This window comes from Lepidochelys kempii, chromosome 11 (assembly GCF_965140265.1).
Source record: "Lepidochelys kempii isolate rLepKem1 chromosome 11, rLepKem1.hap2, whole genome shotgun sequence".
NCBI lineage: Eukaryota > Metazoa > Chordata > Testudines > Cheloniidae > Lepidochelys > Lepidochelys kempii.
Window position 1 is genome coordinate 19593764 of NC_133266.1, and position 15295 is coordinate 19609058.

Genomic DNA, 15295 nt, shown 5'->3' on the forward strand with positions numbered 1-15295 from the left:
CCTCCTGCCACAGGGATTACAAGCTTGACATTGCTATCAGGGGTCCCTCATTTGTTCATGTTCCCTTGGAGTCACTGGTGCAGTCTCTCTCCTCTCCTATGTGAGCTCTAGCAGCTCTGTTTGCTTAGGCTATGTCTACACTAGCACTTTTGTCGGTAAAACTTAAGTCATTCAGGATTGTGGAAAAAAGCACCTCCTGACCGACATAAGTTACACCGACAGAAGAGCTGGTGTGAACAGAGCTATGTCAGTGGGAGACACTCTCCTGCCACTCATTGGGGGTGGTTTAATTATGCCAGTGGGAAAGCTCTCTCCCATCAGCCTAGGGCGGCTACACAGGAGACCTTACAGTGGTGCAGCTGCATTGATACAGCTGTGCTGCTGTAAGGTTTCTAATGTAGACATAGCCTATGTCTCTTAAGGTCTAAGTGAGAAGTACTCCAGGAATTTGGCACTCCACTCATTCTGCCTAGGCTCCCGCAGAGCTAGTAAAACTTTAGCTCACTGGTTTGTGTGAGCAAGAAAGGGGCATGTACAATTTGCATTGCTGGATACAAATCCTATAGCTGCAGAATTCTGGTAAATGTGGGGCCTTGGTAATAACTGATTTCTGTTGTTCCATCTGAAGGTTATTCATTTCATTCCCTCATGATTGCCGTCTCCTAGATTTTTACAAATCTAAAAGGCTTAGTTATTAGCAGTGTTCTCAGTTCCCGTGAAGCCGGCCTAAGCTTGTAGATCAAATATCAGACTTAAAACAAATTTTTGTTTTGTTTTTTCAAAGTGTAGCTATGTCAAATGCTTTTAGTGCTTTCTTTTCAAGCCTGAAATCCTGCTCAACAGTATTTTGCATACTGTTCTATACACGTATACACATTTTAAGACTTGTCTACACTTAAAACTCTGCAGCAGTGCTGCTGTAGCATTTCAGTGAAGACGTTACCTATGCTGATGGCAGGGGTTCTCCCATTGATGGAGGTACATCACCAGACGTGATAGCTAGGTCAATGGGAGAATTCTCCTGTCAAGCTAGCCCTGTGAACACCGGGGGTTACATTGGTTTAACTGCGTTGCTCAGGGGTTTGGATTTTTCATATCGCTGAGCAAAGGAGTTATACCAGCCTAATTTCTAAGTGTAGATCAGGCCTGATTGTATATGCAATGTAGAACACATTTGTTGAAAATGATCCCAAACTCACCCCACTTTTTTATGCTTAATTTTGTCTTGTTTGTTTCAGGTGAAGAGGTATCACATACCCTTTGCTCAGAGCTTCCCCATCCTGAAACAATGGTTTGTGAAGTACCGTGTGCAATGGACTGTGTCGTTAATGACTGGTCAGAATGGTCATCTTGTTCTCACTCATGTTCCAGTAAAAATGCAGAGGGGAAACAAAGCAGAACTAAATCTATCTTGGCACTGCCAGGAGAGGGTGAGTAGTACTGCATTTCGATAAGACCCAAACACCAATATTATAGTAATAATTAAGAATACCTCACACGTAGATGAATCTTTGCACTTACAAAGGTCTGTGCAAAGATTAATTAATCTGTGTGTTGCTAGATCCTACCCATTGCCAATATAACTATGTTTCAATGAAAGATATTTAATAAATTTTATTCTGTGAATTATTTGATTTTAAGGGGCAGGTTCTCAGCTAGTGGAAATTGTCATAACTCTATTGATTTCAAAAGAGTTATCACAGTTTGCACCAGGTGAGGATCTGCCACCCCTAAAAGAGAAATTACGTGCGCGCACACACAAATAAAATAAATGTATGGCACAAACTCTCAATACCTATGTTACTGTATAGAAGCATATTAGTTCTAGAAGAGAACAGAAATATGTGTAAAATCAGATACTTTTAAAGCAAAAACATGTAATGTAGATTGGACGCATAAAATGTGCTCCTGGTTCTTTAATTTCAGACAAGAATATGTAAATAGCTTTATAGCTGTGTCCCTTTCTCTGGATCTTCATAGACACATGCATTAGGCATGTGTGTCTGGCTTACAGTAACATACCTGGTGAACTACATTATGGTGGTTCTTCTACTGGCACAGTTTTGTACAAAGGCTTCTTCTCAAGCACATAGTTCATTCAACTTCTTGGTTTTAGCATGTGCAGACCTGTGTTCAGGATTGGGCCATTGCTGTTCTCTATGCAACAGAAATTCAGAAAATACCAATATCATTTTTAAAATGGTCTGTATCCTATCTGATGCTGGCAATCCCATCAGATATGACAGACTAAGAAGTGCTGGGTCAGCATTTGGATGTCAGATCTCTAAGGCCTTGTCTATGTTTTAAAAAATAACCTTTATTGTCAGCAATGTGTGCAGCTAACCTGGTGCTTAACCATACTTTCCCCACAAGTAAAGAACAAATTCAGTTAAACACCATTTAGAAATCGTCATTAAAACCACAGGTTGTGTTTGTGTGTCAGCTTAAGCTTGCAAGCGCTTCCTCATGTGAGTTATCTTTATTCACATAAATGGCCCCATTAAAGTTTGTAAAGAACGTTGGGATGAAAACCGCTATATAAGTTTTGACAGAGTGGTAACTGCTATTAAGAAAGACTAAAAGGTGGCAAATAATTAAAATAAAAAATTAAAGTAAGCTGCATATTTTCCATGAAGGTAGCAATATGTTCTGAAATGCAAACAAGATAGATGCAGAATTTCAAAAGCAAAATAAAAATCAGAATTGTTAATTTGAAAGAAAATACATGTGCAAATATGCACACTCTATAATCTCAAGACTATGTGATCTGAAAACTTAAAATAGAAGTGAAATGCTTTGAACTGAAAACTTTGAATTTCTCAAAAGGAAAAAAAACATGAATAACAATCAAAAGCTTCTGAACAATGAATAAAACAGCCTGCTGTACAACACTAGGAAAAGATAAATACTGCTTTCTATCAGGATAAAAAGGGAGAAAAGGACTTTAGTGAGACAAGGTGGGAGAGGTAATATCTTTTATTGGACCAACATCTGTTGGCAAGAGAGACAAGCTTTCAAGCTTATACAGAGCTTTCCTTCATGTCTGAGAAATGTACTCAGCGGGTGTATTTACACAGCAAAGAAAAACCCACGGCTGGCCCATGCCAGCTGACTCAGGCTCAAGGGGCTCAGGCTGTGAGGCTGTTCCACTGAATTTCATCTGCCATTTTGTTGCCCAGTCACCTGCGTTTGTGAGATCCCTTTGTAATGCTTTGCAATCTGCTTTGGACTTAACTATCCTGAGAAATTTTGTATTGTCTGCAAACTTTGTCACCTCACTGTTTATGCCTTGTCTAGGTAATTTATAAATATGTTGAACAGCCCTGGTCCTAGTACAGACCCTTGGGGGATCCCGCTATTTACCTCTCTCCATTTATTCCTACCCTTTGTTTCCTATCTTTTAACCAGTTACTGCTCCATGAGAGCACCTTCCCTCTTATCCCACTGACAGCTTACTTTGCTTAAGAGCCTTTGGTGAAGGATCTTGTCAAAAGTTTTCTGAAAGTCCAAGTACATTATATCCACTAGATCACCCTTGTCCACATGCTTGTTGTTCCCCTCAAAGAATTAGCAAAATGCTGAGGCATGATTTCCCTTTACAAAAACTGTGTTGACTCTTCTCCAACAAATCATGTTAATCAGAATTATCAGATACATAGTTCTTCACTATAGTTTCAACCAATTTGCCTGGTATTGAAGGTATGCTTACCTGCCTGTAATTGCCAGGATTGCCTCTGTAGCCTTTTTAAAAAATTGGCGTCACATTAGCTATCCTCCAGTCATCTGGTAAAGAAGCTGATATAAGAAATAGGTTACACAACACGTTTAGAACTTCTGTAATTTCATATTTGAGTTTCTTCAAGAACTCTTGGGTGAATACCATCTGGTCCTGGAGACTTATTGCTGTTTAGTTTATCAATATGTTCCAAAACCACCTCTACTGACACTTCAATCCAGGACAGTTCCTCAGATTTGTCACCTAAAAAGAATGGTTCAGGTGTGTGAATCTCCCTCACATCTTCTGCAATGAAGACCAATGCAAAGAATTCATTTGGCTTCTTCACAACAGCCTAGTCTTCCTGGAATGCTCCTTTAGCACCTTGATAGACCAGTGGCCGTACTGATTGTTTGGCAGGCTACTTAAAAAATGTTTTTACTTTCAGAGTTTGTGTCTTTTACTATTGTTCTTCAAATTCTTTTTTGGCCTGCTTAATTCTATTTTTACACTTGACTTGCCAGAGTTTATGCTCCTCAGGAGGATTTGATTTCTAATTTTTAAAGGATGCCTTTTTACCTCTAAATGCCACTTTCACTATGTCAGTTAGGCCTGGTGGCATTTTTTGGTCCTCTTACTATTTTTTAAAATTTTTGATGTATATTTAATTTGAGCCTCTATTATGGTGTTTTTTTCAAAAGTTTCCATGCAGCTTGCAGGCATTTCAGTCTTGTGACTGTTCCTTTTAATTTCATTTTAGCTGGTTTCCTTATTTTTGTGTCATTCCCCTTTTTGAAGTTAAATGCTACTGTAGTAGGTTTCTTTGGTATTTCTGGCCCCCACCCTCCAAGATGTTAAATTTAATTATATTACGGTCTCTATTACTAAATGATTCAGCTATATTCACATCTTGGACAAGATCCTGTGCTCCACTTAGGACTTAATCTAGAATTGTCTGTCCCCTTGGGGGTTTCAGGACTACCTGCTCCAAGAAGCAGTGATTAACAGTGTCTAGAAATTTTATCTCTGCATCCTGTTTGAGTTTTCTGTTTGTATAGCCTCTCTAATCTCATGGAGCATCTTGCGATCACTTCGGGCTCTGGTGGGTGTCAGTTCTTCAAAACCCGCTACTGGGTTTTCCCCATGGTTACAAGTTCATAACTGTCAGATTCCGATCTGGAACAATCAAGAATATTTCAGTGTTTCCTTTGTATATTTTGGACCTTTGATCTTGGCCTCATGTAACAGGCGATCGGCAGTCAATGGCCTACTCCTCCGGGTGGAGCTTCAAAAGGCTGAGATTTTGCATAACTGGGGGTAGTAAATTTGCGTTCATCCCTCCTGGATATTCCCCAGGAAAACAACTTGACATTTGTTTGTTCTGAAAGTCCATTCTTGTCTAGCACATTGTTCAATATAGTCCTTTGAAGCCCCCTTCCCGAACGCCGATCCCACATCTGTCCCATCTCTCACCTTGAGAGGGTACATATAATCCTGGTCCATAATAATACATAAACCATTCATTTAATACAATAGACATCAAAGATACTTAAACGTAATTCAATAAGGTCTCTGTGACATACCAGGGCACAGTCCCGACTAATGGGGGGCTATGTCACACCTGCCCTGCAACCTTGGATGCCTTGCAATGCCTTGCTGTGGCAGCTCCCACCTGGGCTGCTCACAAACAGCCTTCCATCATGCAATCCATGCCCTCAGTGTCTGTGTGTAAATGCAGCCTTCCAGCTATACCCTGGCTCTCACCAGCCTTAGTTGTACCACAGAGGACCCCAACACAACCCCAATCCTGGATCTTCCCCCAGAAATGTATATCCTGTACTGCCCAGCTCTCTCTTGGGCAGTACAAATATATTAAGTCCGTTATTTATTTAAGGGAATAATATGCCATTTTATTATTTTAAATAGAGTACCCTGACACTCCAACTTAAACACACTGGATTAGCTAAAACAGTACAACAACTTTATTAACTACAAAGAGAGATTTTAAATGAGTATAAGTAATGAGGCATAAAGTCAAAAATGGTTACAAGAAAAATAAAGATAAAACATTTAGTAATATCTATTTACAAAAGTCTTAACTGCAAAGCAAACTTTCTCACCACATGCTCCAGCAGATTGCTGACCAAACTCTTGGGATAGGATCCATTCCCTAGAGTCAAGTGGCTGTTTCCTTTTGTCTTCTCAGGTGCAGAGTGAGGTGGGTAGGGAGAGGGGTGTCTTGGGGGCTCTACCCCCTTCATTTTATAGTCCTGTCCCCCCTTTGAGAAGCATTTCCAGTGAGGGAATATGACAGACACTTTAATGAAGAAAGGAAATTCCATGCTGTTTCTTTGCTAAAATGTAGACTTTTGTCCCTGCCCCCTTTCTTTTCAAAGAATGGCCACTTCGCAGGTAATGGTCCATCAGCCTTGTTGACACCTGGCTGAGGCATATGCTTGCCCTTTGTCTCTGAGGAATTTGTTTAGCCACTCCCCAGACTTATCTGGGAAACACACTTCAGTCGTGATTTCAGCTTATGTTCATAGCTTTACATATTATGTTGCTATATGCATTTTTTCCATGATATTATTGATCAGACAGTTATGAGTTTTTTAAAATTATACCTCACCAGGCATACCTTTGTACAAATGTTCTTATAATAGTGTGGTGGTGTGAACACGGGTGTATTCTGTCACAGTCTTCCAAGGATATGGCAGGAATTGCTGTATCTGTCACAGAGTGAACGTATTACAAAGGTAATACTCAAATATAGTTTTTTGAAAACCAGGGTGATGCTGGCATTTAAATGGAATCAATTAGTCTATGAATAGTAGTAGCAGCGTGGGAAATTGGAAATCTACTTCACACATCTCAGTTTCCATTGTTTGTTCCTCAGAATTCAGTTTTGTGCAAGGCTCATTTAATGGGATGCAGTATTTTGGAAGGCTGTTACTATTGCCATAAATGTCAAAAACCAACCAACCAACCAACCAACCAACCAACCATTTTCTTTCTTTCTTTCTTTCTTTCTTTCTTTCTTTCTTTCTTTCTTTCTTTCTTTCTTTCTTTCTTTCTTTCTTTCTTTCTTTCTTTCTTTCTTTCTTTCTTTCTTCTCATAAAACAAAGTTTATATTTCCACATGTAGTATCCACAATGTTCTCTTGATTAATTGGTTTACAAATATAAATATATTATTCTTTTCACTACTTTCAGGTGGGAAACCCTGTCCTCCACACCGGGCCCTACAGGAGTATCGCTTATGTAATGATCATATTTGCACACAGCTCTATTGGAAAACATCTCCATGGGGTCCTTGTTCTGAAGACACTTTGGTAACTGCCCTCAATGCTACCATTAGCTGGAATGGAGAAGCTACTTGTGGAGTGGGCATGCAAACAAGGAAGGTCTTTTGTGTGAAGAATAATTTTGGCCAGGTTACAAATAAAAGGTATTGGGAGAAAGAGGTTCTTGCAGATGCAGCTTTGACTGCATTGCTGGAGTCATTATTTGTAGTTACAGTACATTAAAAATGCAAATATTTAAGTGTGTTTTGGGAAAATTGAAGCTATGAAGGTATTTTTATTGCTAGCTTAATTTTCCAGCTGCCGAGAAAGGATCCTTTTATATAACAAAAAATGTATGGATAAACCAGTTTTTTTTGTAAATGTGGTAGTCGGTGGGTCACAAAACAGGTTTTTTTCAGTGGCTGAAAAATTTTGCAATGGCTAATCTATGATTCTTGTTCTGACTTTTGCAAATATTTTTGCTGCTAGGAAGTTGTGATGAAAATACAACCTGGAATTGAACATAACAGTTACCAACCTATTTTTAGCAAAGTCCTTTTAATAAAAGAGGTAACAGTTTACATGTTTGCACTTGGAAGAGTTGATTTGTATTGCTATTTCAATAAGTACACTAAAACCATTTATTTAGCACTGTGTATATTCTGATCTTCTACTTTGTTTTACTAACCCAGGAAATGAGATGCACAGATAATTTTCCCAATATAAAAAAAAATCAAGCCATTGCTCATTACTTGCAGCCTCATTTTAAATCTTGTTGCATATCTCAAAACAATCATACTAAATATGGGCAGACTGTGGTCACTTCAATAAAGTTAATTAAAATTCTTGAGATTAATGAAATTAATTGAGCAAAGAAAAGAATGTCTGGTGCCCACTAATATACTGTAAATTTATCACCATTAAGTTATACCATTTGTAGTGCCATATAATGTGTAAAATAATTATTTGTCCCCATCCTCTGCATACTAGCCAAGCAGAAATGGAGCTGAAATGAGAAAGTAAACACTTGGGTAGAATCGGAGGATGTATCTAGGACTAACAGATGAGGAAAGAGAGAGTTTTTACAGAGAAAATACTTGGGTTGTAGTATGAGAGAAATGGAAAATTATAGCATGCACTGGGATCTTCAGAATTCAGCACTCCTGCATTTTAAGGCTTCAATGGAAATGTTTTGTTCAAATGTAATTGTATAGTTACATTGTGAATTGTAATGGAATGAATTGTATCAGAAAATGTGGAAGCCACTGAGCCACTAGGGAGGATCCCATTGGGATGATTTTGTTCCTCTTTACTGTGTTTTACAATGGCAACCCCCTTCACTCCCCCTTCTCCCCAAATCATAGAATCATAGAATATCAGGGTTGGAAGTGACCCCAGAAGGTCATCTAGTCCAACCCCCGCTCGAAGCAGGACCAATTCCCAGTTAAATCATCCCAGCCAGGGCTTTGTCAAGCCTGACCTTAAAAACCTCTAAGGAAGGAGATTCTACCACCTCCCTAGGTAACACATTCCAGTGTTTCACCACCCTCTTAGTGAAAAAGTTTTTCCTAATATCCAATCTAAACCTCCCCCACTGCAACTTGAGACCATTACTCCTCGTTCTGTCATCTGCTACCATTGAGAACAGTCTAGAGCCATCCTCTTTGGAACCCCCTTTCAGGTAATTGAAAGCAGCTATCAAATCCCCCCTCATTCTTCTCTTCTGCAGGCTAAACAATCCCAGTTCCCTCAGCCTCTCCTCATAAGTCATGTGTTCTAGACCCCTAATCATTTTTGTTGCCCTTCGCTGGACTCTCTCCAATTTATCCACATCCTTCTTGTAGTGTGGGGCCCAAAACTGGACACAGTACTCCAGATGAGGCCTCACCAATGTCGAATAGAGGGGAACGATCACGTCCCTCGATCTGCTCGCTATGCCCCTACTTATACATCCCAAAATGCCATTGGCCTTCTTGGCAACAAGGGCACACTGCTGACTCATATCCAGCTTCTCGTCCACTGTCACCCCTAGGTCCTTTTCCGCAGAACTGCTGCCTAGCCATTCGGTCCCTAGTCTGTAGCTGTGCATTGGGTTCTTCCGTCCTAAGTGCAGGACCCTGCACTTATCCTTATTGAACCTCATCAGATTTCTTTTGGCCCAATCCTCCAATTTGTCTAGGTCCTTCTGTATCCTATCCCTCCCCTCCAGCGTATCTACCACTCCTCCCAGTTTAGTATCATCCGCAGATTTGCTGAGAGTGCAATCCACACCATCCTCCAGATCATTTATGAAGATATTGAACAAAACCGGCCCCAGGACCGACCCTTGGGGCACTCCACTTGATACCGGCTGCCAACTAGACATGGAGCCATTGATCACTACCCGTTGAGCCCGACAATATAGCCAGCTTTCTACCCACCTTGTAGTGCATTCATCCAGCCCATACTTCCTTAACTTGCTGACAAGAATACTGTGGGAGACCATGTCAAAAGCTTTGCTAAAGTCAAGAAACAATACATCCACTGCTTTCCCTTCATCCACAGAACCAGTAATCTCATCATAAAAGGCGATTAGATTAGTCAGGCATGACCTTCCCTTGGTGAATCCATGCTGGCTGTTCCTGATCACTTTCCTCTCATGCAAGTGCTTCAGGATTGATTCTTTGAGGACCTGCTCCATGATTTTTCCAGGGACTGAGGTGAGGCTGACTGGCCTGTAGTTCCCTGGATCCTCCTTCTTCCCTTTTTTGAAGATTGGCACTACATTAGCCTTTTTCCAGTCATCCGGGACTTCCCCGGTTCGCCACGAGTTTTCAAAGATAATGGCCAATGGCTCTGCAATCACAGCCGCCAATTCCTTCAGCACGCTCGGATGCAACTCGTCCGGCCCCATGGACTTGTGCACGTCCAGCTTTTCTAAATAGTCCCTAACCACCTCTATCTCCACAGAGGGCTGGCCATCTCTTCCCCATTTTGTGATGCCCAGCGCAGCAGTCTGGGAGCTGACCTTGTTAGTGAAAACAGAGGCAAAAAAAGCATTGAGTACATCAGCTTTTTCCACATCCTCTGTCACTAGGTTGCCTCCCTCATTCAGCAAGGGGCCCACACTTTCCTTGGCTTTCTTCTTGTTGCCAATATACCTGAAGAAACCCTTCTTGTTACTCTTAACATCTCTGGCTAGCTGCAGCTCCAGGTGCAATTTGGCCCTCCTGATATCATTCCTACATGCCCGAGCAATATTTTTATACTCTTCCCTGGTCATATGTCCAACCTTCCACTTCTTGTAAGCTTCTTTTTTATGTTTAAGATCCGCTAGGATTTCACCATTAAGCCAAGCTGGTCGCCTGCCATATTTACTATTCTTTCGACTCATCGGGATGGTTTGTCCCTGTAACCTCAACAGGGATTCCTTGAAATACAGCCAGCTCTCCTGGACTCCTTTCCCCTTCAAGTTAGTCCCCCAGGGGATCCTGGCCATCCGTTCCCTGAGGGAGTCGAAGTCTGCATTCCTGAAGTCCAGGGTCCGTATCCTGCTGCTTACCTTTCTTCCCTGCGTCAGGATCCTGAACTCAACCAACTCATGGTCACTGCCTCCCAGATTCCCATCCACTTTTGCTTCCCCCACTAATTCTACCCGGTTTGTGAGCAGCAGGTCAAGAAAAGCGCCCCCCCTAGTTGGCTTCTCTAGCACTTGCGCCAGGAAATTGTCCCCTATGCTTTCCAAAAACTTCCTGGATTGTCTATGCACCGCTGTATTGCTCTCCCTGCAGATATCAGGAAAATTAAAGTCACCCATGAGAATCAGAGCATGCGATCTAGTAGCTTCCGTGAGCTGCCGGAAGAAAGCCTCATCTACCTCATCCCCCTGGTCCGGTGGTCTATAGCAGACTCCCACCACTACATCACTCTTGTTGCACACACTTCTAAACTTAATCCAGAGAGACTCAGGTTTTTCTGCAGTTTCGTACCGGAGCTCTGAGCAGTCATACTGCTCCCTTACATACAGTGCTACTCCCCCACCTTTTCTGCCCTGCCTGTCCTTCCTGAACAGTTTATAACCATCCATGACAGTACTCCAGTCATGTGAGTTATCCCACCAAGTCTCTGTTATTCCGATCACGTCATAGTTCCTTGACATCACCAGGACCTCCAGTTCTCCCTGCTTGTTTCCAAGGCTTTGTGCATTTGTATATAAGCACTTGAGATAACCTGTTGATCGCCCCTCATTCCCAGTATGAGGCAGGAGCCCTCCCCTCACAGACATTCCTGCCTGTGCTTCCTCCCGGTATCCCGCTTTCCCACTTACCTCAGGGCTTTGGTCTCCTTCCCCCGGTGAACCTAGTTTAAAGCCCTCCTCACTAGGTTAGCCAGCCTGCTGGCAAAGATGCTCTTCCATCTCTTCGTAAGATGGAGCCCGTCTCTGCCCAGCACTCCTCCTTCATGGAACACCATCCCATGGTCAAAGAATCCAAAGCCTTCTCTCCGACACCACCTGCGTAGCCATTCGTTGACTTCCACGATTCGACGGTCCCTACCTAGGCCTTTTCCTTCCACGGGGAGGATGGACAAGAACACCACTTGCGCCTCCAACTCCTTTATCCTTCTTCCTAGAGCCACATAGTCCGCAGTGATCCGCGGACTATTTAAATAATTTAAATAATATTTAAATACTTAAATAAATTTAAATAATTAAATTAAAGAAGCAAAACCAAACCTCTCTGAAGTCTCTCAAAAGCAATTTCTTAATTAAAGAAAGGACTTCCAGTATTTCAGAAGGAAAGAAGTAACTAGTGGAACTCCAAAAATGTTAGAAAAGTGTAAAAGAGAGATGATAAGAGATCATAATAGCCTGGTGTTTCCAGAGAGGAAAAGAATAGTACTTTATTAAACGTATTGACTTTGAGCCATGATCCTGCAATGAGCGCCACATGTTTGGACCTCTTTACCTGTGTGGAAGCTCTTTACGGGCTTAGGGCTCCTGGCAGTAAAATGGTAAGTTTTGATTCCATAATGATAGGAATATAACAGAATAATTGTTAGTTTTTAATTTATTTTACAGTATATAATTATTTATTAAAATTGACTAACAAGTTAGGTTTTAACTCAATCTACTGTAGCAGTAGTAAACTAGCCACGTGACTTCAGGAAGAGGATTAATTTATCCAAAGAAATAATCTTTGTGTTAGCACACTGAATTTTTTACTTCATGCTTCTCTCCCTTCTCCCCCTGCAATTATTGAAGAAATGGAAGCTGAAACTTAACACACCACCTTATGAAACTGAAAGCCACTGAAAAGGGGGTATAAAAAAGAATACTGAATAAAAATTGATTGCAGTGGCTTATATACTGTATCTAGATGTAATGAAAGGGAAAAAAATCACTGCACACTGAGAATTCAGCAGGACAGTGGGGTGGGAGGAGGTATTTTTTCATATTCTCTGTGTATAAATAAAGTCTGCTGCAGTTTCCACGGCATGCATCCGATGAAGTGAGCTGTAGCTCACGAAAGCTCATGCTCAAATAAATTGGTTAGTCTCTAAGGTGCCACAAGTACTCCTTTTCTTTTTTTCTTCCCTCTTGAATATTCATGGTCATTGAATTAATGCATTTCATGGTATCTCTTTTTTGAAAACCTTGTTTGATACTTTTAAGCATTAGAAAAATGTATTAGTTCAGTTAGCTGAATTATGGTTTTCAGATTTATTTTTGTTTCTAATATCCTTTAGTGGTACAGTAATATACATATAGATAGATATTTAGTTATTGGTTGGATGTGTTCAGATAGGTGATGAGTATTTCTCAAGCAGTCTTTCTACTTGGAAATTAATAAAGATTGTGAAAGGCTAATTCTGTTTTTATTCTCCCACTTAGAACAGCTGATGTTCCTGATCACAGAGAACTGCCCCTTTCCCCTGCTGCCCATGATTCAAACATAGAGCTTCTTGCATCCAATTTTTTTCATTAGAATATGTATTTCATTTTTAAATTAGGAGTCTGAAATTGACTGCAAAATCACAAAGATCTATTTACTGTAGTGTACTGAGAAAATTAGACACAGATTCCCATAAAGATATAGGCCTAGATCCTGGGTTATGCCTGAAGAGTGCTACGTGCAGGTCAGGAGGGGGATTGCAAATGAAGCTTTAAGCCATCTTTGAACTTTCCCAAAGCAAAGGTTGGTGAATGCTGGGCCAAATCCTACGTACAATTTAGAGTAGCCTGAAGGCCAATTGTAAGTTGTGCTAGCTGCACACAGACCTCAAGGGCTGTTCTGGGAGCCAGCGGTGGCTGGGGTGTAATATCAGGCCTAGTATGAACAGAAATAAGCTTAGAAACAAGCTAGATGGTGAACCTGGAGGATTTTCAAGATGTAAAGAACTGAATTGCTGTACTTGTTGGCTATGCATTATGGAGTTCAACCACAGCCATGTGCATCCTTCTTTTATTGCTTAGCTGATCATATTCCTGAGAGTGAGTGTGTGTGTGTATGTGTGTGTATATATATATATATATATATATAATTAATTTTAGGGACTCTCATATGTTGTATTTACAATTGTATTGATAGGTGTCCAGATTCCCTCCGACCTGAAACTGTGCGTCCATGTCTGCTCCCGTGTAAAAAAGATTGTGTTGTTACCCCTTTCAGTGAGTGGACACACTGCCCTACGACATGCCAACATGGTAAGATCCTGAAAATGAGAATACATAAGATTTTAAGCAAACCTGTTCACCTCAGCCCACCCAGGCAATGGTTTTCAAGACAAATAAAGTTTCACAGGTCTTTGTGTTTACAGTATGTCTTACCTTGAATAAATGAGTCCATGAGAAAGCAAATGGGTAAGTTTTGTCTCCAACTTTTATGCATGGTCAGATAAATAATTGTACCCTTAATCCCCAGTGATTATTAAACTACAGAATGGCCAGCGCATCAGAGGCCTCTCTATACTAATAAAAGTATAAGCAACTTGTTAACGTTTTTAAATGACTTCATTATTACAAAATCATTTGGTGTAGTTTATATTTTATTCTAATTTCAGGTTAGCCCTATTTAATCAAAGCCCTAGTTAAAACAAAGCTGTGTTACATTCTCCAGGTTTTCAAACCTGGCTGGCCAGCATCGCCTCACAGCATTAGAAGTGAGATCTGAAGTGTAGACTTTCAGACTTGTTGTGAGGCTCCCCCTCTTCTCCTGCCACCAGGCTTACCTGAAAGTTTCAGCTCATCCCTTAAATCTTCCAGTAAATAGCATTATGTCTGTTTAAGAGGGAGATTTTCAACAGTGCCTAAAGGATTTAGGAGTTCAAGTCCAAGTGGAGGTGCTTCAGAAAATCTACCCCTGTATTGATTTTCAAATCATTACTTCCATGTCTATCTGTTATTAGTCCAATCCCACATTCTTTATCCAAGTAAAACTCTCACTAATTATACCCATTGGGCTCTGTGATATGTAGTGGACTCCACTGGCTGATTTGGGTACATGAAGCTGTGCTGTGCAGGGCCACAGCTCCTGATTAGAGTATGCTTTTGGATCTGGAATATAGCGACTATGTCTGGTCAGGTGACAGTCCTAAATGGAATGTGGGGGGACAGAATGGCCTCACTGAAAGCTGCAAGATTAAACCCTGGAGACTCTATCACACGTAGGAGTGCAACTCAGGAACCCTTGCACCCACAAGGCAGAATGGTGAGTGGAAGTCAGGGTGACAGGTGAAGCAGAGATGCTTGTGATCTCACTTGGAGATCCGGGTTGCTCACGGTTTCTGGCTGAGCTAGAACTGATCAGCCAGTGGCTGCTGCTGTTGTCAACCTGAGCTGCTGGTGTTGGACTGCAGTTCTGGCTGCCACCAGCAGTGGCAACTATGGGGCTTGTTGGCTGGAAGGGGGCGGTGGGGTGAACGGAGGCTTGCAGAAGAGGGACGGCGGGGAGGGGGCAGTGATGGTTAATAGAGACCTGTAGAGTGTTAGTGGCCCCCTAGTAAAGAGATTTGAAATGTAAGTGGTCTTTATTTGAAACCTGTAACATTCTTATGCTTATAATTTCAAAAGTCCTACTTGCTATTGTGCTGATATCTATGAAATCAGTACGTTAGCCAACATTTATTTGAGTCCAGCCCAAACTTTTAGAGGCACACCAGGGTTGCATAAATAGCTTCCCAGCTTTTTTATCACTTGCATTTAGCTGATGAACTTTGATGTCAGGTCTTTAGTCTCCTGTGTTTTCAGGGATCTGTTGTCAGTTTTTATGACCAATGCAGTACTTTAGAAGTAGTTTGGATTGAAGTGCTTGTTGTT

At 41.2% G+C, this 15295-nt stretch overlaps 1 protein-coding gene across 2 annotated transcripts in view; it reads left to right on the forward strand.

Moving 5' to 3' along the window:
* THSD7B (thrombospondin type 1 domain containing 7B) overlaps positions 1–15295 on the forward strand; it is a 517186-nt gene that overhangs the window by 280625 nt on the left and 221266 nt on the right. For both annotated transcript variants that reach the window (XM_073305365.1, XM_073305366.1), the window contains exons 8-10: positions 1239–1430; positions 6929–7163; positions 13569–13684. In XM_073305365.1, coding sequence (XP_073161466.1) covers positions 1239–1430; positions 6929–7163; positions 13569–13684 — 543 coding nt within the window. The remainder of the gene's footprint in view (positions 1–1238; positions 1431–6928; positions 7164–13568; positions 13685–15295) is intronic.